Source organism: Anopheles stephensi, chromosome 2 (assembly GCF_013141755.1).
Source record: "Anopheles stephensi strain Indian chromosome 2, UCI_ANSTEP_V1.0, whole genome shotgun sequence".
In the NCBI taxonomy this organism is placed as follows: Eukaryota; Metazoa; Arthropoda; class Insecta; order Diptera; family Culicidae; genus Anopheles; species Anopheles stephensi.
In genome coordinates this window covers 50304288-50327570 of record NC_050202.1, presented here as the reverse complement: position 1 = coordinate 50327570, position 23283 = coordinate 50304288, and the positions used below count along the sequence as shown (strand labels likewise).

Sequence of the window (23283 nt, the reverse complement as noted above, 5' to 3'; positions counted from 1 at the left end):
TTTACTCACATCAATCGGGACCGGTTCTCGCCACCCAAACCGCCCTTCGAAACCACCCTCCCCGCCGACCGAACCCCATTAAGGGGTTAAGAATGGTCGCGTCTCTGTTGCACTCGCCTCGCGCCACGATTACGTTGGTATGCGTGTTGGCGAACGGCGATGAATAGCTCGGGCGAATCGGCCCGATTTAACTTAAAATCTTGACGCCAACTCGGTCCGCTCAGTAAATCGGTGTACGAGCGCGCGCACATCTCATTCCACGTATCGTGCCTGCCCAGTCTGCATTACGACGGCTTAACGGACGGTTCGTTCCTCGGAGTGTACGGTGTGCAAGCTGTGTTAAGCAGTAGAACGGTGCCCTTCCGGAGCAGTAAAAACAAATCCAAGGTTCAAGGTAACTACTTTCACCGTCGTCGTGTTGCGCTGCGTCGATGAAGCCCTTCCGCCTGAAGGGCTTTGCTGGGTGGAGAAAGTTGGTGTGTGTGTGGTTGTGTTGTGGCGCCGTCGAGTGACTTTGTTTGCAGAACAACTGGCTGGCAACTGGGGACTTCTCCTATCGGGGTCTATCAGGGTGGGAATATTCAAATCCCTCCAAAAACAACGTAGATAAAGCAACATTGCATCAGTGCCGTGACTGGGGTAGGATTTGAGAAGGAAGCTTGAGCTAAAAGTAAAAGACAGTCCAGCAGCGAGACCAGATATGCCACCGTGGGTCACATGCACCGCCAGTCGCCTTATCAGTCGCCCCGGATAGAGATGGATGGATGGCCCGGATGAGGGTGCGAGATTGCACATCGGAAATTGCCAAAGAATTTCGTAAATCAATTCCACAAATTTTGATAACGATAAACCCCTCGTTGGTTCGTTCTTGCGGCACGCGTCCACTGTTGCGCCAGCTGCCTGCGATGGACTCATCGACCCACAGGCAGTAACGCACACGGAGTGGCATTCCACGCGCATCTAACCGCTCCCCTAATTTCCGGTATCATTCCATCCAATAATCCAACTGGTTATGTTTGAGGCATTGGAGGGTGTTTCTTTTTGGTTCTTGATCGTGGACATCTTAAGTCCACCAAAAAACAGAGACTCACATTCTAAATGTCCTACCCCCAACCGACTCGATACACGATAGCGGAAGGTCACCGGTTTGGGGCGTGCGTGTGATGTTTTTAAAAAACCGTTTGCTAGTTTAGCTGACCGTAGCATGCTTCTCGGGTGACATCATGTTGAAAAAAATAGTCCCAAGACTTTGCGAGGCACACGAGCTTAGAAAGGCAGTCCTCCGGCTGGCGCGTCTTGTTTGGTTTGGTTAGGTGGTTGAATGATCGTTCCGAACCCGCGCGTTTTCTTACAATGCTCTCTCGCTCTCGCGTTCGCTCGTTCTACCCTTCGCGTGATCGTATCGTAGTGGGTTTTTGGGGTTGATCATCGGATCGCAGCAGTGTGTTGGTGGGATTGTTGATGTTGTTTTCACCATCACCACAAACTAGCGAGAGACAGGGACACATTTGTTTTGAATAAGGTACTCTTCTTCTCGCACACCCCTAAGCGAAGGGGGTTGAGAATTTGCCCCCCCCCTCGCCAGCTACGATAAGGGCGGTGGCGGTTGATGTTTGTGAATCATGCAAACCGTATGGTAAACATGTTTCCGAACCGATAATAATTGAAAGAAAACTGCTCATCGAGATAACCCCCTATACGATTATTAGGCGAATGCGAGACGTTCAATTAGGAAGAACATTTGGGTGATCGTCTGCTTTTGCTAATTACCTCATACGTACAGGCGAGTTGGCTACAGTGCATCGATAGGCGTACATGGGTGGATGACGACATCCTCCATTCCTACGGCACACACACACACGATCACGCCGATTGATGATGGTGAAGTTGCTGGATGGCACGCCTAACCTCTAGCAAGGTTTGTGATCGGCTTGTTTGGAAACCTGTGTTCTAATCTTTCGACCGAAAAGGCACTTTAGCATACATGGATGTATGATGCTATTTCTGGATTATGGAGCTATTTCTTATTCATGATGTGCTTCACACAAATGGTCAGGAACTATCGAAAAACTAGGTATTTCTTTTTCAAGAAAACATCCGAATAAATTTTATTGCTACAACTGCCACGCTCTTGATGATGGTGGTGCTATCGATGTAGATACGCCTAGCCTTTAGTAGGATTTGATTGATGGAGCTGTGTTCTAATCTCCACCGAATAATCCTAGAATTGCTAGATCGAACAACTTTTGTCATGTTATTCTTGACATTAGTACAAACGAATGATCATCCTTGAAGAATTGGGTTTGTAGGGTTTATTGTTCAGGGGTATCTGGTCAAGTTTTTGGAACTCTTTTCTATAGTTAACGATCACGCAACAGATATTGATGTTGGCGATGTTGAAGATAACACGCCTATCCTCTAGCAAGATTTGATCGATGGAGCTCTGATCTAGTCACCACATACACTTATACTATTATTTAGTAATGTAACATTAGTATTCCGATATTACCAAGGCTTAGGAATTAATTGTGGATCATCCAGAGACGTCTATTTGTTTTGTAATAAGTTGGATCTTGGACAATTTGGGTTTCCAACGTTACCAAGATAACACCAGCATACTCTTACGGCTATCACGCTCCTGATGTTAATGATGGCGATCTTGAAGATGGCACGCTTAATCTCTAGTAAGATATTATCGACGGAGCTGTTTATTAATCTACGCCGAACAACACTTCAACCAAGCAATACCAAGCAATGATTTTGTTGGAATTTGATAATGGTGATGACCTAATCTCTAGTAAGGTTTGATCGATGAAGCTCTGTTCGTATCACCGCCGAACACCGCATTTCCTGATACGAAGGAGTTCAGTTTACAGAGTAGGTTATCCAGAGACATCTGGCCAGATCATAGAACTCTTTCGTAAAATTAAAATTTGGGTTGTGGACAGCTTGGTTGGCAGCTTTTTCAAGGTAATATCGACACATTCCTAAGATCATCACGGAATCGATCATGAATATAGCCAAAACTCTAGCGCTGGAGTGTTCCGATATTCACCGAGTAACAACGAAACTAGATAACTTGAGTACAAATCATTTTCACGTTATTCTTCACATAAGTGCTCAGGAATTACCGATAAAGAAGAATTAGATTGAGAGTGTACGTCAAGCATTGATACATGGTAATTTCGTTGGTATTGCGTTTTTAAACTTAAAATTGAGTAGTGCAGGCTTGGTTACTTTTCCAAGATAACGTTGGCCTAATTTTATTCCTACGATGATTACGTTATTGATGATGATGGTGATATCGATAAAGGCACGGATAATCTCTAGCATGGTTTGATCGATGGAGCTCTGATCTAATCACAGCCGAATAGCATTTCAACATCTATCCTATACATAGAAGCAATATCGCTAAGACATAGAACCAAGTAAGTAAAAGACGGAGAAGAAGCATCTTCCAGATATATCTGGTAATTTATTAGAATTCCTTTTTGTCTAACTAAAAATGGCGTTCTATGAAGTTTGTACGATCGCTCTTTCAAGATACCATCGGCCATTTAATATTCCTAAGAAGATCACGCTCTACGATGATGATGGTGATGTTGATGATCGCACGCCTATCTTCTAGTGAAGTTTGATCGATGGAGCTCGATTCTAAAATCCACCGAAGAACTCTTAAACCAAATATAGGAGCTTTTTCAATTTCATTTGATTTCTTTATAGGAGTGTTGCAACCGGAAATAGCGACGCTAGGAGTGTTTGATAAAATACTGGTGTTAAGTAGAGTTACATTTATCGTACTACCGAAACGAATCAACTGCAAGCGAGTGTTTACCATTTAATCCAGTGTAACGCATTACATATGTAGGCTTGCAACACACTCGCCCTAAAAAGTGGAACAGAAAACGTGTCAAAAATAGTGTGCACATAATACTTTATGAAGAGTCCAACCCCCCAATCAATAGATTCGAGCTGCAGGCAGCTGTAATTGTTTTTGTGCAGACGAGTGCCACCCATACCAACCAGCTAGGGAGACCCTATAGTTCGCTGCCCTAAACTGGAAGCCTCCCCCTCACCTTGTCTGGGGTCACAAGTGGCCTACGCATGCATACTACGTACGGCCCCAAATGCGTTTTACACACCACCCCCGACTTAAAATACGCTTTGGGTGTGGTTGTGCGATCTGAAATATGATTGTTGTTGCATTTTTCCACATCCACCTACATGCCGCCGACACAGGTGACTGTACAAGAGCTGAAGGGAATGAATAACGAAAGGGTGAAGTCTCCGCTCAGTGATGCTATTTCTTTTAACACGAGAGCCTGTGTGTGTGTGAGTGAGAGAGGAATGCGCTCCCTTTTTAAGGGCGATTTGTATTTTAATAGCCAGTGTAGCATTGTAACGCCACCGAAGAAGAAAAACTCAACCCAAGAACCGTCCAATGAACAATAAGCTAAGAAAAGCCACCCCGAAAAGTTGTTTTTTTTTTTTTTGGTGGAAATTTATTCTTATTTTTTCCTTCCAAGTACAACCGGTTGGGTTTGGTTGGGTTGGGTTGGTGGGGGGAGTGAGGAAGAGATCTTTGGAGGAATTTGGAGTAGGGTGACGCAGCTCGTGAAGATGATGGTGGGTGTTGGTTTTGTTTTGATCAATCGGTTCGCATAGTACGCGCTTGGAGAAGTACGTGCAGGCGCGAATGAATGAAACACACACTCGGCGCGTTAACCCTTGGGTGATCAGTGTGGTCAGTCAGTAGGAAATTACGATTTTTAAATTTGATAAATTAATAGGAAGATCACATTGTGAATTGTACTTATTTTTGTAATTTAGCTTTAAGCAATACGGCCAGGCCGTTCTTTATGAATAAAAAAAAAAATTATAGGAAAATCACATTCGAGTTTCAATCAAATCAAATTCTTTTTAATTTATTTTTACTGTTAATTCGAGTTTATTTTCAAATAAATTTACACATTGTATTTCCGAGTACAAGACCCGACAAGGACCGGCGTTGGTCTTTCACATGGCAGGATTGCTTATCGAATATCGTCTTAACCGTCTCGCAATTATCAGCAGGATCAGCTAAAACCATGCCAAGAATATCTTAAATTTAAGGTCAAGATCTTTGGTGGTTGTAGTGCCAACAGATTTTATTCCTCATATTTCTTTTTTTTAATTACTGATTATAATTCATTACTGATGACTGAACTAAACATGATAAATCCCTGGCCTTTAATAACATTTTTACTTCAATAAACTATTTAATAAAAAAAAACTGTAGGGAGGCCCAGTGGTGTAGCGGTAAGGTTGTAAAAAACTTTTCACAAAACTATTATTCTTGAACCAACGTAAAATTAAAGGTTGTAGTGATAGTACAAATAATAATGAAATTTCATTTAAATCATAAATGAAGCAATCAAATCTTCTTCTTCTTCTTCTTTTTTGGCTTAACGACCTCTAGTTACAGGAAACTAATAAAGATCTCGCTTTGCGTGCACTCCACGCTCTTTTAAGTTTTTGTTTTCCAGCGTTCAAGGATTTACCCACTTTCTGAAGCAGTTCAATGAAGAACTGATATCAAGGTCGGGACCATGAACTCGGATCGTTTATTCTAGGGGCAAATTTTCTAGAATTTTGCCAATACAGCGTACGTGAGCGCACATTCACTGCCTGATTTCGATTGTTTTGGAACGATTTATTAAGACCAATATTGTGTCCTGTACAATTTGTTTGATCTCTTTTCAAAGCGAAATTCTCCAGGTTGCTTTACCGAACGTCCTATTTTTCGACAATTTGGGTTGGAAGAAGCAGTAATCCTCGTAGTCTGCCGAATTATGGCGTTAATTGCAAGAACGTCACATTTAACAATATTGTAAGGAGGAATGTTACGGCTTTGAGGGATCGCGTTTCAGGCTCGTCGATGCCCCAAAAGTGGATATTTTGTTTTTAATCTACGGCAAACATCGTTAAGTGCGTCGTGATAAATGATCTTACATAATATTTTTGGTCCATTGCTACACATTTTTATTGTTGTAAAATGGAATATTTCTTCAAATTATACCGATGTTCCATTAACATATGGTAAGCTGCACCGCGAAGCAAGGCGATCAGTCGACTGGTACTCCGGTTATTAGGCTTGGATACCTTTTACCGGCACACAATTTCTACTGCTGTTCGTCTCATTTGCTTATGTGTATTCAATATCCAGACATAATTGGTTTCTTCTTGAATTAGTTGTGGTAGTGAGAAAAAAAATCAAAGAGTATTCCATCCTAGTTGAATATTAAGTATTTAAATTACTTATTAGAATGCTGTTGGAACTATCTTAAGGGTTAAAGTTAAAGATTTTTAAGAGGAAACTGAGAAAAAGTTTCGAGATTTCAGAAACCATAACACCACCCGCCACACCTCCCGTGTTAGTTCGATAACGAACCGTTGTTGAACCGACCACGCGAAGGAATGGTCGATTCGGAGATCTCCGCGCAGATTCCTGGCCTTGTCAGAGTTGCTTGAATCAGGCGGCTAACCTTTTTTCCTGGATAACCAAGAGAAGTTTTTAGCGGCGGACTCGCACTACACTAACTCGGCGTGGACAACGGGAATGCCGTAGCTCGATCAGACGATTAGCCTTTTTTCCTGGATAACCAGGAGAAGTATCTAACCGTGGTTCTTGCTTGGCTTGATTTCGCCTAATTCTTCCGACGGAGTGGGGAGGCACCAAAGTGCGTAACCAATTTCCGGAGGGAAGGCAAAGGTGAAACTTTCCCGATTCTGTACTGATACCCAAACAATGAAACACAAGTTTCTTCGTTGAGGTTTGGATTACAAGTCAATTTTTATTCTCAAAAAACCTGTCTTATATACTAAAATTCCGTGGGAAAAAGAACATGAAACAGCATTACATCGATCTCCTTTTTCCTAATTCGGTATGCTGATGCGTTGACCCCTGCCAGGCGTCGGTTAGTGTAGGAGGTCTGTAATGTAACAATATCTGGCGATTGTTACCCTATCGTTTTATGACCATGGGTAATGCATCGCGCATCTGTGGTTCAAGTGCGTATGCCTATTTTCCTATTGCCTATTGCCTGCGCGTCGTTTGTTCTATTCGTCAAATTGGTCTTTCTTTCACTGCCCTACGACCGTGCCTTGATCTTCGCGTTGATCGTTTTTAATCGCGCAATGACAATGTATGCATTGTGTTCTAGTGTTAACCCTTTTCGGCCCATGTTCTTCACTTTCGTTTTTATTACATGGGTTGAGTTTATTTATAATTTTCATATGTCTGGATATTGTCCCTTTTTCGAGATATTTTATGACATACCCTGACATGTTACCATAATTTCGTCTTTCTTACGGTATGGGGTCTTTCTGTGATTCAAGGTTGTTTTTCGGTGAGAATTTTATCCTTAACGAAGATATTTAGTTATTTAAAGTTTCTCATCTAACTCTTGCATGCCTGTCAGTTTAGCTCAATTTTATTTTGTCGCGTTCGCAACATTCCGGCCCTCGTAAAACTACAAGTTTTACCAAATAATCGCGACGTATTACTGCCATGATAAAATTCAAATTCTCCCTTTGAGTTAATTTTCCTAATATTTTAATCAATTGAATTGTTTAGACTCTCATTATACGACACCTGATTGTAATTGCACGCATTCTGCCGTTGACGGTTCATCGATGCTTGCAGTCGGTTGTAGAAACGATTTACAGATGTCTAGCCGGTGAGGATGCGTTGGTGCTCGTAGGTTGTCGAGGCGATGACGAAGCACGAAGGAGATGATAGTAGTGAGGTATAATTCACTGTTGGTTGCACATTGGACTACTCGTAGGGTTGCGCGTTGGGCGTTGAAGCTCAGATACGATTTTGATTGACACGATTTTCAAAAATCTCTGCAGGATAAGAGATGTTGTAGTTGCTCGTTGATTTCACACGTCGTCGTCTTAAACACGATGACTTCAGTTGGGCGATTTCTCAAGAGGCTACGATTTGAAGAATAGTCGTCATTTTGATGCTGGATTTTAAGATTTAGATATCGATAGTTGAAGATGCATTGTAATCAGCTGGTCGACCAAGATTATAGTTTAGACCGCAGTAAGGCGTTATGCGGAAACTATTGTAGATTTGGGTGTTGTTCAGCTCTGATTTAGTTGCACAGAAGAAGTGATTCTCTCATCACTTTGTACAACAGGTTTTTCATCTTCTGGAGATCTCAGCATCTTGACCTTGCTTTCCATCAGACCCCGGCCCATATGACCAAACAGTAGTCTCTCGATGGCGTAAGCAAGACATACAGCATTTGTTCGACCTTGAACGTTTGATAGTTGAACATTAGCTAGCTTTCTTCGTAGATTATAGTTGTGACTTTGCACACCCTTTGAAGTTCCAATTTTTTGTTGAGATAGCCAATTTTGTATCTAAGCACTAGCCAACCGCATATTACCGCTTCGTAGTTCCCTTCGACGTTGACTGTTGTTATCTAATTGTTGATAGCAGACCAACTGTATCTACCGGATGAAGAATGACGCTCTGAAGACTTCTCTGATGCAGGTTGAACTCAGACGTTACTGACGAAATGCGTTGCCCTTGCGTGGGTGCGTTGCAATTACAAGACTTTTGATATAGAGAGTCATAGTTGATTTTTCTTACGTTTGAGCTAATCTCTTCACTTCTAATCTTTAAGAAAACTAATGTGTATTTTTTCTCGCAATGTCCATTTGACGATCGTTTTCTACTTTGAATTTCTGAAAGTTAAAATACTTGAAACATTTGTGTCGATTTGATTTGATAGATTTTCTTGTCTCCTTATATCATTTGCGGCATGCAAGAAGCTATTTTCTTTTGCTAATAGTTTGTTGGTTGCAATCAAATATGTAATCAATCCCCTTGTTGTATTACCCAGAACTTCAGCTGAAAAGAGAAATAACATGATTAATATAAAGGTCGATAAATTGTTGAACAATACCCTGAGGCCTTTGATTAAACCAATAAACCCTTTTACCATAGGCTTAATCGTTTGTGTGATTGCAGTAGCTTTCCTTGAGCTGGTTGTCAAAACCTCGTAGTTCCATGCATCAGAAATTATTTTCTTACTTTTCATCTTTATTGTCGGTAATTCTTTATCAATTACCTCTTCAATCATATTTTCTTCATGAATTCCTATGAAACTACATTCAATTGGTCCTTTATTGGGTAGCCTTTGTTTCTTGTTTAACGGTGGTTCAAACTTTTGTTTGCCGTAAACATTCAAATCCGCCAGTTCATTGACGGTACGGCGGTATTTCCCGTGTAAAGTTTTTACAGGAGTAGATCCTTTTCGATCTTTTTTCATCTGTACTTCCATGAAAAAGTTGGAGTTTGCGTTGCAGGTAGAAATCCTATTTCTTTTCTTTTTTGTAGTTGATGCCTGAAGAACTGATTTTTCATTTATTAATTTGTAGCTCTTTTGACGAATCTCTCCGGATTTGTCTCTCTTTGACTGATGGCTATTGATATCTCTGAGAGCCGTTTTTTCAGATTTTATTTTTCGTCTTTTTGCTGATTGTTTTAAGCTTGACTTTGCAATATCCGTAGGAAAAGAAATTTGAACACCTGGTTTTAATCCACATTTTTCTACTGAAAATTTGTTGAATATTGGTGTAGAGATTTTACTGGTTGTGATATCGTGATTGTAGAGCGATAGATGTAATACGTCTGGTTTCTTTGCGAGTGTGAATTCAATTGTCCTTTATTCTTATGCATTAATTAGAGTTCATTACAAATTCATCATGATTCATTTCTACCCTATAAACATTTTCGTAATTCGAACATTCCGGCCACCAAGAATGAAATTCTTTAGAGTAATTAATAAACAAACGTGTTCGAATTATTATTCAGGTGAGGTAGTAGGTAACAATGCTAGTCGTGCTGTCGGTCGCACGATGTACTTGTCAGGTGCCGTTCGTAAAGTGACGACACGGATGACGTCGTCCTTGCCGGGATGGAGTTTAACAATGCGCCCCTTTGGCCACTCGGTGGGATGAGCATTATCTTCTCGTATAAGGACTAACTGATTTTCTTTAAGCTCAACTACTGACCTGCTACCGAACGACGATCGTGCTTGTAATTGTTGTGTATATTCCCTTTGCCATCGTTGCCAAATAGATCGTACATAGCGTTGCACTAACTGATACTCGTTTAAACGATTAGACGCAATGTTAGTGTAATCAATATCGGGAACAGATTGCATGTTACCTCCGATGAGGAAATGGCCTGGTGTGAGCACTTCAAGATCACACGGATCTTCTGACATTGGAACTAAGGGTCGCGAGTTTAAACAGGATTCGATCTGTGTTAACAATGTAAGCATATTTTCGTAGGTTATACTTGTTGTCCCTATGGTTCGCAGTAAATGATGTTTCGCTGACTTGACCGCTGCTTCCCAGAGCCCGCCGAAGTGGGGAGCTCGCGGTGGTATGAAACGCCATATCATGCCGTTCTCCGCACACCAATTGAAGATGGATTTACGATCTTCCTCATTCTGCTTCAGCATTTTGTAGATACGATGTAGTTCATTTGCTGCTCCTTTAAACGTTGTAGCGTTATCTGAGTGCAGCTCCTTCACCATTCCTCTGCGTGCTACGAAGCGACGAAGTGCTGATAGAAATGCGGTTGTTGTCAAATCGCTCACCAATTCAATATGTACAGCTCTGGTTGAGAAACAGACGAAAATTGCAATATACGCCTTGCTTGGACCGCGATTCCGAACATTTGATTTGATGAATAATGGCCCACAGTAGTCAACGCCGCAAACGGAGAATGCTCTGGTTGGGGTCACTCTTGACTCCGGTAGATCTGCAACACTTTGTTGGATTAATGTTGGTTTGGCCTTGAAGCATTGAAGACAGCGATGGTAGATTGATTTCACTAGACTTCTTCTTCCTATCACCCAAAATCGTTGTCGGAGCGTTGCTAGCAAAAGTTGCGGTCCGGCATGTAATAACCGGAGGTGATATGCTGTTGCTAAGAGAACTGCCATAGGATGGGCGGCAGTTAGCACGATGGGATGTTTAACCGAATGCGATGCTGTCATGTTGCCTAGCCGGCCACCAACCCGAAGCACTCCTGTTTCGTCCAAATATGGTCTCAGCCACTTCAGTCTTGATGCTCGGGATACCTGTCTTCCTGTTGTTAAGGCGTGGATTTCGTCGTCGAACGTATCTTGTTGGGCGAGTTTACATAGGGCGATTTCGGCTTGATGAAGATCTTCAGTTGTGATGGTTGCTTGGACGATATCTGTATCAGCTACATCTCGTTTGTTTTCGGCACGACACCCCTTTGGATGTTGTGAAGAATATGCCTTGGTTCTCAGGCACCGCACGTATTTGAATATGTATGCTACCACACGGCGAAGTTTGTGGTAACTTGAATACCTAGCGAAGAGTGTGTTGGAGAAGGCTCGTGCGATAGTGGTGCAAGTGATGGGTTGAGCAGCCTTCCGCTCTTCATCTGCTAATTCACCTTCATCGTTAGACGGAATAAACGTTGGCCAATTGCTTTCATTTTGTGCCAACCAATGTGGCCCGTTCCACCACCGGTGTCGATTGATCAGATCCTCAGCTTTTACACCACGTGAGATATCGTCTGCAGGATTGTCCCTTCCAGGGACGTGCTTCCAGCTCATACCGTCGGTGTCCCGTTGAATCTGTGCAACACGATTAGCCACGAACGGTTTCCAGCGACTCGGCAGTGATTGCAACCAGTATAGTACCGTGGTGGAATCAGTCCAGAAATACACCTTGATGTTGAATCTCGTTGCGTTGATGATCTTCTTGTAGAGTTGTGTGGCTAACCTTGCGGCACAAAGTTCCAATCTTGCTATTGAATGCGTATTTGTCAACGATACGACTTTAGATTTTGCCGTTATTAGTTGTACTGAAACATACTCCTTCGTTTCTGCACGAATGTACCCGCATGTTCCATAAGCTGACTGTGATGCGTCTGCAAACATGTGTAGTTGAACGCTACGTGCTTGCACCAGTGAGACGAATCGAGGTACTCGGACCTCTCGCAATCGGAATATTCCTTGATGGTATTGATTCCACTCCTCCTGAAGCTGTGGTGGCAGCTTGCTATCCCAATCTAACGCCGTTCCGTTCCTCTTCAGAGTCCATAGACGTTGCATAAACATTTTTGAAATGATTATGGTGGGCCCCAGTAGCCCGAGTGGATCGAAGATCTTCGCGATGAATGATAATGCTTGGCGCTTGGTTAACGACATTGGTGGAGGTGGTAAATCTACTTGAAACCGAAATGCGTCGTTTCTTGGTTCCCAAACCAAGCCTAATGTTGAGACGGAGTGATCTTCTAGCTCGTGAACGGATTGTATTGCTATATTTTCTGCAGGAATGCCTTCTAATGCTTCTGGACAGTTTGATACCCATTTTCTAAGCACCATTCCTGCTGAATTCAGCATTGCAGTTATCTGAGTTACTTTTTTTACCACATCTGCGATATTGCTTGCTCCAGATAGAAGATCATCGACATAGAAATCGTGCAGAACAGGATCGACCGCATCAGGAAAGCTCTGCTGATGATCACGTGCAATTTGTTGAAGTGTTCTGGTGGCTAAAAAGGGTGCTGATGCTGTACCATACGTTACTGTAGCCAGTTCATAAGTAGAGATTGGGTCTGTGGTGGATTTTCTGTATCGTATGCGTAGCAAACTTCGATCTTCGGGGTGATGTAGTATTTGGCGATACATTTTTTCGATATCAGCGGCTATAGCTATGGCATGTGTACGGAATCTCAGGATGATGGAAAACAGATCTTCTTGGACAATCGGGCCTACTAGTAATGTGTCATTGAGGGAGTAGCCGGACGAGGTCTTGCATGATGCATCAAACACTACCCTAACCTTGGTAGTGGTACTGGAATCTTTGACGACAGCGTGGTGCGGTATGTAACAATGTTCGATTGTATCATCTACAGGCTCGGGAAGCTTCTTCATGTGACCGAGGTTTTCGTATGCTTCCATGAATGCACTGTAAGCTTTCGCCATTTCAGGATTGGATCTCAATCGACGTTCTACGCTCAGCAAGCGCCGATCCGCAATTTCTCGTGAAGCACCCAGGGTTGCACCGTTAGTAACATTTCGGGGGAGTCTGACCACGTACCTGCCCGAAGGTTCTCGATTTACTGTTGATGTGTAGTATTCCTCACAGTAATTTTCCTGTACTGAGAATGCTGGTCCGTCATCAACAGTTTCTAGCTCCCAAAAACGTTGTATCATGGCTTCGAGTGGTTCTGATACGATGGCGGCACTCAATAACGCAGTCTTATTGGATGGTGTTTTCTTGTGCGTTGCATTTCCGGCAACCACCCAGCCAAACGGTGTTTCCATAAGCCATGGTTTGCCTGGACCAAGTGCTCGTTTGCGGCCTGTATGCAGTTCCCAGAAGGCCTCCCCACCAATTACCACATCGATCTGGCTTGGAGTGTGGTAATTTGGATCAGCCAGTGTAACGTCAGGAACCTGCCATGAAGAAACATCAATTGGAGCCGAAGGAATGTCTGATGTGGGTGCCCTTAAAATAAAGAATTCCATTTTAGTGCTGAATTCTTGATTTTGAGATTCAATAGTAGCCACGATAGAGTTTTTAACTTGCTGTACTGCTTGCCCAATGCCAGTGATGACGATGTTGACCCTTTTCTGCGGCGTTTGCAGACGTTTAGCCAATGACTCCGTGATGAAGTTTGAAGTAGATCCGGAGTCTAGCAGCGCTCGTGCTTTGATTTGCTGGCCATGGTCGTCTACAATGGTGATTATGGCGGTTTCTAGTAATACCATGTCGCCTTCCTGGACCTCATCTGATTGTGCTGACATGCTGATTTTTGCCGGAAAATTCGGTTGACCGAAAGGTGTGGTTGTTGGTGCTGGTGATGTAATATGCAGCAGTGTATGGTGACGCGCGTTGCAAAACCGACACGAATATTTTGAATTGCACTCAGGAACCTGATGATCCATTGACAGGCAGTTGAAACACAACTGCAGCTTTGCCACGATGTCCCGACGATCCTTCACCGACTTTCTATCGAATGCTGGGCACGTGCGCAGTGGGTGTCGGTCCGAGCAACCCAATGAACACGATGTTGGTTTCACTGCGACTGTCTTCTCACGCCCTGTGGTCACAGCATAGGATTGCGAACGACGATGTGATGGGGATGATGTAGTTCCTTTGACCACGGCACTCGACTTGTGTTTCACCCCGGCCACCGTGATCGCAACCAGCTCCTTGCTCCTTTCCAGGTTGAGTGTTGATCGTAGAATGCGAACTCTGTCCTGTAAAAAACTGATTAGTTCCGAATACTTATCTTGAGGCGACGTTGACGAGTGTCGTTCCCAAGCCCATAGTGATTCGGAGTCCAGTTTTAAGAACAAGATGTTTATCAGCGGCACGTCCCAAGAATCCACGGGTTGATCCAGTTTCCGAAGTCCATTCACGTTTCTCGTGAATTCGTCCACGAGTGAGGCCAGGTCATCCACGTTGGTTCCGTCCACCGATGGAAGGAAATGTAGTCTCCGGTAGTACTCGCGACACAACATGCGTTTGTTGTCGTATCGTTTCAGAAGCATCTTCCACGTTACGGCATAGTTGTCAGCCGTCAACGATGTGTGCTCGAACGGCCGAGCAGCATCACCTTTCAAGGTACCGAGCAAGTACTGCAGCTTCATGATCGGTGGGATTTCGGGCGAAGAATCGATCATAGCAACAAATCGATCTCTGAAAGTCAACCACTTTGTATCATCACCGTCGAAAGTCGGTAGCTCGACTTTGGGAAGACGAATGTTCACTGTGCTTGAGCTGTTTAGAGCTGCGGTGCTCGAAAGCAGCAATGAATTGTTCACTGTATGGTTCTCCATTGGTTTATGTTTGAGGAAGAAACCACGCAACTTTCTATAACGTTCGTCCATATCACACCTATCGTTGATGCACGCTTCAATAGTATCTTCTTTGTCATCTAGTTCCTCTAGTTTCCCGATCGCGTTTATGAAACTATTATGATGTGAGTCCAACTGTTCTAGGCATGTGGACAACTCATCGACTTGATTTTCATCGTACCTCGACATAAAATCCTCTAATCGCGCAATATATGCTTCGGATTGCCTTTTCTTCAACAGCACATTTTTAATTTTTTTATCCATAGTGAAATATGAAATATTTCGCACTCGATACGCACTGAAAGCTTTGTTGTATGCAAAATTGTACGCAAGTCCAAGTACGCGATTCACTTAGCACGGTTGCAGTAGTAACAACACCTTTACTTTACAAGATGGTGGTGAGATGACGCTATGAAATAGGCGCGCGATGGTGATGAGGTTGTCGACCGAAGCTTGGATAAAGCGACGCTTCCACTAACACAATTATCGAAATATAAAGCGGATGAGAAGGACGATTGTTCACGGAAGTCTGGGTTGACGGAACGCGGTTCACTTTCACACGCGAGCACGGATGACACAAAAACACACTAGTAATCGGCTGGCAGGAAGGTCCGTGATAATGATTGTTCACAATATTGTTCTATCACTGAGCACAGCACTAACGATGTACGAAAGTTACACTCACACGCATATACATACATGCACACTCCGTGGGAATGTTTCGATCTCTTGATGCAGAGTGACCACACACGGATGTTGAAACGAACAGACGCGATGATTCGAAAGGAATTCACGATGGATGGGTATCGTGAATTTTACAGTAGAGTAGGATACTCAATGTTCGTGCCCTTGATAGCGGGGCGATGATTGTACTACACCGTAAGCCTAGTACAACCGGAACTGGCTTGCACAAAACTGGATGAGAATTGGTAACACGTAGTGCCCTAATTCACTATTGTACAAGGATACAAGTCACGACACACGATCCGGTTCGAAGGACCAAAATGTAGAGATTTTACTGGTTGTGATATCGTGATTGTAGAGCGATAGATGTAATACGTCTGGTTTCTTTGCGAGTGTGAATTCAATTGTCCTTTATTCTTATGCATTAATTAGAGTTCATTACAAATTCATCATGATTCATTTCTACCCTATAAACATTTTCGTAATTCGAACAATTGGTTTACGAAAACTTTCTTTCTCTTGTACTATCATGGAATATTCCTCTTGACTTTCGGTTGTTTTTCCGTAAATTAGCCAACCTAATCTTGTCCTCATTGCTATTGGTTCTGTGGGTTTACCATATTTATGTTTAAACCCCATCAATAAATGATTGTTATTCAAGCCTATCATTATAGTGGGTCGAATGTTTTGGAATCCTGAAACTGGAAGATTAGCAAGGTGAGGATATTTTTTGCTTAGATCATCATAATCTAAAGATTGAACAGGTAATTTCAAATCTTTAACCGTTCTCACATTCTTCAGTTGAAAACCTTTTTTAGTTGGACCCTTGATTATTAATTCCACGTTTTGGCTTTTAACGTGTTCAGTTTGTTTGCCTTGTGTCCATAGTAATTGGAGCGGTTTTACTTCCCCATTTAGGTTAAGTTGACGCGCAACTTTTTCTTCTAATAGGGTTGAGGATGAACCAGGGTCTAAAAGCGCATAAGTTTTTATTTTGTGATTGCTGTTTATTAATTCAACTGGCAACACTTGGAAGTGCGTTGATGATGTTGCTTCTAGTTCTTGATGATTGTTTACTCCTGCGATTTCAATATTTTGAAGTACATGAAGCATTTTATGATGCTTATCGGTGCATCCATTTATCCCGCATATTTGAGCGGATCTACAATCATGTATTGTATGATTGTTAGATTTCAAGCAACCTAAACATAAACCTTTATTTTGAGCAATTTTTATTCGCTCAGATGGTACCTCATTGACCAATGCATAACATTTGATCGTTTCATGTAGCTTATTGCATATTAAGCATTTGCTAGCTTCTTTCGAATTCTGTTCGAAATCCTTACCCCTTTTGATTGGCTGTTGAAAGCCTTTGTATGGGATTTTTTGTTCGTGGAGATGAACGCCTCCACGTTGGGTATGTGCGGATATTGTTTTTAGCATGTTTGCCGTTTTAGCGAAAGGTCTCAACCAATCGCATAGGTTATCTAAAGTTTGAACCCTTAACGGTGATTCCGCTTCAGCCATGTACTGGGCTCTTTTTTCCTGAATTTGGTGCGGTAGCCTAGCAGTCAACTCCAACACCAGAGTGTGATCTTTCAGGTAGTCCGGTTCGCTCATCAAGTTTACTGTTTGAATGAGGTTTTCTAAAGCGTTTACCATTTCCACGACAATGCTTTTGGAATCTCCTCGGATTTTATACAGATTATTACGTAGTTCAAGATACACTAAATCTGTTCTCCCGAAGGAGTTCTTCAAGCGTGTCATTATTTCTGGCACGTTTGAAGAATCCAGCATTAATTGTTGAACGCTTTTGAGGGCTGGTCCATATAAGGCCTGTTTAAGGCGGTTTAAATTTTCTAAATTAGAGAATCTTCCCTCCTCATTTGTATCATCAAATGTTTGCTTAAAATTTGGCCATTCTACAGGATCCCCTCCAAATCTCGGCAACTGCATAAGCGATTGTCTTTTCAATAGCGTTTCTATGTGCGGTGATCCTTGTTTGTCGCCCGCAATAGTTGTTACAGCTTTTAAAAATTCTTGTAACCGTTCTTTTGATTGTTCTTGTTGACCAAGCAATAGTCTTGAAAACATAGCCTCTGTATCCTTACTAGCGGATTCCTTGGGCAATCTATTAAGTTCATATGCTATCTTTTGACATTTTACGCAAAGCCAGCATTCTTCCGGCTTTGGTTTACGTGTTAGTTTGGCACATGTTAAATGAAACCACCTATCACATTCATAGCATGAAATCATGCTTTCTTCGGAAGTGTCTTCCGCCACGCACAATCGGCAACTGCCGGAAGTGTTCGTGGTAAATTTGTAAGGCATGTCGGCGGATCTTTAAAATTCCTACTCTGAGCTATAAAATAAGAAAGTTTGACTTACCGTTTTTGGTGTTACCTTTCCCGGTGCCCGGTAGTTTAATGTGGTCTCGATCTCGCTGATAATTCACTCCGGAGTCGTACTAAAAAACCATCTGCGCCGATAGTCACTGACTTACTCCGTTAAGATACGCCTTACGAGAACTCTTTCCCACGTGCTTATTGCTGATAAGCTTCCTTTATGCACTGGTATTTTATGTCCTCAATTATTTAAACGCGAGCACTTTAAAACGATCGATACGTCATTCACTCGGTTAACTTATTATTCCGCGGTTGTCCACGTACTGATTGTTAAACACGATTTCTTTCGTAAGCATAGACGTCTTCGCTAAACATTTAAAGTTTCTTTCGGGTTATTTCGGATGTGAACTTTTTTCGTTCACTCCGGAGCCGTATTGTAACACTATTGTTCTCAAATAGTAAAATAACGTACTCCTTTTAGTTCTACCTCTTTGGAAGAACTTTATTACCCTTTGGAATGGGTTAGTTCGGAGCCGTGTTTATTGCTTATATAAAGCTTATATCACGCACTGGCACTCACTGATGCTCCCCGATTTTGTTCTGCACTTGTGCACATTGATATGATCGCAACGGCACTCGATCGGTTCACTTATAGCACTGTAGTTCTTACGTGTATTAATTGTAAACCGTTTCACTCGCTGCAATTCACTTTATTTTTCACAAGCGCAGAATTTGAGTCTGAACCTTTTTGAAGCACTGCTTGGTGCGGGTTCAGTTAGAGGCTGTTCTTTTGGCGACATCACACCACGAACGTAAGTTCGCTCGAATGAGTTGTTAACGCGCGCGGATATTAACAACTCCTCTCTGGAGCCACCATTTGTTAGTTCGATAACGAACCGTTGTTGAACCGACCACGCGAAGGAATGGTCGATTCGGAGATCTCCGCGCAGATTCCTGGCCTTGTCAGAGTTGCTTGAATCAGGCGGCTAACCTTTTTTCCTGGATAACCAAGAGAAGTTTTTAGCGGCGGACTCGCACTACACTAACTCGGCGTGGACAACGGGAATGCCGTAGCTCGATCAGACGATTAGCCTTTTTTCCTGGATAACCAGGAGAAGTATCTAACCGTGGTTCTTGCTTGGCTTGATTTCGCCTAATTCTTCCGACGGAGTGGGGAGGCACCAAAGTGCGTAACCAATTTCCGGAGGGAAGGCAAAGGTGAAACTTTCCCGATTCTGTACTGATACCCAAACAATGAAACACAAGTTTCTTCGTTGAGGTTTGGATTACAAGTCAATTTTTATTCTCAAAAAACCTGTCTTATATACTAAAATTCCGTGGGAAAAAGAACATGAAACAGCATTACATCGATCTCCTTTTTCCTAATTCGGTATGCTGATGCGTTGACCCCTGCCAGGCGTCGGCTAGTGTAGGAGGTCTGTAATGTAACAATATCTGGCGATTGTTACCCTATCGTTTTATGACCATGGGTAATGCATCGCGCATCTGTGGTTCAAGTGCGTATGCCTATTTTCCTATTGCCTATTGCCTGCGCGTCGTTTGTTCTATTCGTCAAATTGGTCTTTCTTTCACTGCCCTACGACCGTGCCTTGATCTTCGCGTTGATCGTTTTTAATCGCGCAATGACAATGTATGCATTGTGTTCTAGTGTTAACCCTTTTCGGCCCATGTTCTTCACTTTCGTTTTTATTACATGGGTTGAGTTTATTTATAATTTTCATATGTCTGGATATTGTCCCTTTTTCGAGATATTTTATGACATACCCTGACATGTTACCATAATTTCGTCTTTCTTACGGTATGGGGTCTTTCTGTGATTCAAGGTTGTTTTTCGGTGAGAATTTTATCCTTAACGAAGATATTTAGTTATTTAAAGTTTCTCATCTAACTCTTGCATGCCTGTCAGTTTAGCTCAATTTTATTTTGTCGCGTTCGCAACATCCCGTTTATTTTTTTCCCGCCTCTAATGGGCACTCTGCTCGCCGTTTCCCCTTCAACAGGTCCCCATCCCGATGCGAATGGAACGAGCGCGCTTCTGCACTTAGTAGCATTGTTGTATTTAAAATAGTTTCTCCGCGGACCGTTAATTCATCTGCATCTGCAGTATGAAGCAAACCATACTGGCGCAACTTGCCTAGTGTCCCGCGCACGGTAGCATTTTTCCAACTCGCATTAAAACAAACAAAAACCATATGCTTGAATCGATGCCGTCCTTTTCTTCGATGGCCGAGTACAAAAATAGCTTGGTGTACATCTTTTTTTTTGTTGGGTTGAGAACAAATTTGTTCAAGAAAATATAAGTGAGGGATCGGCAGCTTCCAGTGTGTTGCAGGGGTGTGTGTGTGTGTGGTTGGTGGTTTGTGATCATTCCGAGTTTGGCCGTTGTTTACTAGAGGTGTATTTTACGAGAATGAATTAGAACCACGAATGCTCTTAATCCGCTCCTATCTTGCTGCGTCTTGCAACATGTTTGAATGCGAGTATTTTTAAAATGACCGTTGACATCGACGTTCTACTCAGCGGGTTTTATGGGGGAAACGAATGTGCTGTGGGTTTCTCAATAGATCAGTGGAACAGATTTAAAGCTTTAAATTACTTCTTGGTCGCATGCAGTGAGGTCTTCTCTTTCAAATGTACTAAAATTTCAGCTACAGTGATGGGCGGTAGAATAAGACCGATCTTTGTAAGGGATTGCCATACTTTTAACATTTCTATATTTTCTTTAGCAATGTTGTTTGAAAAAATCACACTTAAAACTCCTAAAAATTCCCTTACGAAATTGATTAAAAATAAACTTTTTTTAAAACACCCCTAGCTAAAGTTGAAAAAATCAAACAATTTTGTATTGATGTTGAATTCGATGAGAGGTTATATTTTGCCATATTTTTTCATATTGTCTTATATGTGTTTAAGCCATATTTCAACCGGATTGGCCAAAGAAATTCAAGATGGATTCCTCGATTGACAGATTGACGCAACGATCGTTTTCCCAAGTTCAGTCGATGAAAATTGGCACAATATCCTAATTTTTAAGCGTTATGAAAATGAAAAATTGGCCTAAGATGAATTTTTTTATTGAAGAAAATTTTCGAATTATTCCCAAATAAAGGGCAAAAACAATTCAAATAGTATACTACTCAAAATCACAAAGAAAAAAAAAACAGAAAAAGGCTAAAACTAAGAATTTACAGTGATGGACAAAGCGATAAGTCAACCTTAGTTTGCAATAGCGTAGCAGTGAGATTACGGTGCCCATTTTGAACAAATTGTCGTTGCATTAAGACTGAGTTGAGGATCTTAAAATCTTAAAATAAACCTCAGTAAATCAATGAATCAATAAAATAAAAATGATTCCGATTAATTGTTTTGTCATTCCGATGAAAACAGAGTTAAAATACGTGCTACTGCAAAATAAGAATATTCATAAAATTATATTTTTTTGTGGGGAATGGTAAGGAGGTCTTGTATCTTCTTCTTCTTCTTCTTTGGCCTAACGACCCCTTGGTTCAAGCCTGCCATTTCTAGACTAGACTTGACTTAATGATACCACGTATTTATAGGGTCAGACTTCACTACGGGGGAACGGTCCAGATGGGATTTGAACCCCGATTCTGCCGTATGATGGCGCCGTTGTCGCCTCACCACCGGACAGCCCCTTGAGGTCTTGTTTTCTAATTCACCAATAAATTAAATTTAACCAATTGTGTTTTATTATTTTCATCATCAGCTCCCAACCTATTTTTTGTCAGGTTTTCTCGGTTCTAACACAATGAATCAGTTATTTCTAAACGTACACAAAATTGCAAAAGAAAGTTAGGATGTTGCTGATAAAGTTTCCACCATTTCAAAACGATTAATACAATTATATAAAAGCAGTAATTTTTGAACCCGGAAATAGAGATGAGACCCTTATTGTTTTATCCACCACTGTAGATTAACACAGTGGCGTAAACTTTATTATTTAGAAGAAAAATTTGTGTATTTTATTCCTTTTTAGCAAAAGTTTTAACATTTTTGAATAGCTTTTGTAATGATAAAATCCACCATCCTTCGCGGTCTCTTCCCAACAGCATGGCAAACGTTCTGTGGTCCATCATCTGGCTAATCGTGCTGTTAGTGGTCGGCTTCTTCGTGGCGTTCTTTTGCGCCGGCTGGTATGTGGTCGTCCATCCGCTCACGGTATGCGTGCCTGATATAGCGGTAAGTACCTTAAAAAACACGATCAAAACCATCCCCAATGCAAACCAACCTTATCGTTCTTGTTCCGCTTGTTCCACAGGTTGTGTCCGATTTCCTGCTGAAAGGAGCACAGTTTACGCACTACTGTGTCAAGTGCATGATGGAGGGAAAATCTCTGTTCTAAAGGATCGTGGCGCGTTTTGGGTTAATGTTTGGTTCATACTTGCGTAAATCGTGCGTGCGTGCCGAGGATGTAAGGAAGGACGGACGGACGGAGTGCCCGCATCCGTTGGTTTTAATTATCACAATAGCAGCATTAAATAACATTATGTTTTGTGTAAGTGTAAAGTGTATGCGTCGATGAGCAATAAAATGCATTGTGTTCACGGTTAGTTTGTGTTGGTGTGTGTGAGTGTGTGTTCCTATTTGGACGGTTTCTTCTTGTTTGCTTGTTGGTGGATAAATAGTTTGGTCGGCCCTAGCATAGCAACAATTGGTTCTCGCTAAACGAATCTTTCAGCCCCGATGATGATTCATTGATTATAATCGATTTGATTAGCACTCCTCCCCAATCGCCGTTCGGTGTGTTAATCATATTTTGTAGCAGTTTTTTGTGGTTTGTATTCAAAATTCAACGCTGATCGATATGATTAATTCGTGTCAATACTGTACTGGCTGGGTCTGCAAATCAAATATTGTTCGTCCATTACATTAAGCGGGCTCTCATCTGTCCGACTGTTAAAGGGTTTGTTGCTTGTTTTCCATTTTATTACATCTGTTGGCACTTTAACGCAGCTTTACTTGGTGGCTTGGTTAGCAGGAAAATTTCTATCCAATGTCACAAAATGTTGGCTTCCATCCCATCCCCCAACCAGTGATAAGTAAGTTTATCGTTTTCCAAAACTCCACTTACTGACCTCAAAAGGGCGCAGCACACACACACACACACACACACACACACACACACACACACACACACACACACACACACACACACACACACAGAGCCACACGAGACGCCATTTCCCGGCAGTGCAGAGAGTTGCATCGTTGCATAATAACTAAATCGAAACAATCGTCAATGGGCAAGTTTTGATAGCAAAACTTTAGCATTTTACGTGCATTCATCACAATCCCCC

The 23283-nt window shown here is 42.0% G+C and overlaps 1 protein-coding gene across 2 annotated transcripts; it reads left to right on the top strand.

The window, feature by feature from the left end:
- Positions 1–216: 216 nt before the first annotated feature.
- On the top strand, positions 217–22536 carry LOC118502540. Of its 2 annotated transcripts, none has more exons than XM_036034813.1 (3): positions 217–394; positions 22022–22165; positions 22245–22536. In XM_036034813.1, exons 2-3 carry the CDS (start codon positions 22037–22039, stop codon positions 22326–22328), a joined length of 213 nt encoding a protein of 70 aa, XP_035890706.1. In that variant the 5' UTR covers positions 217–394; positions 22022–22036; the 3' UTR covers positions 22329–22536. The 2 variants fall into 2 exon arrangements, with proteins under 2 accessions (XP_035890706.1, XP_035890705.1); XM_036034812.1 differs by having other exon boundaries at positions 219–394; positions 22036–22165.
- The last annotated feature ends 747 nt before the right edge of the window (positions 22537–23283 follow it).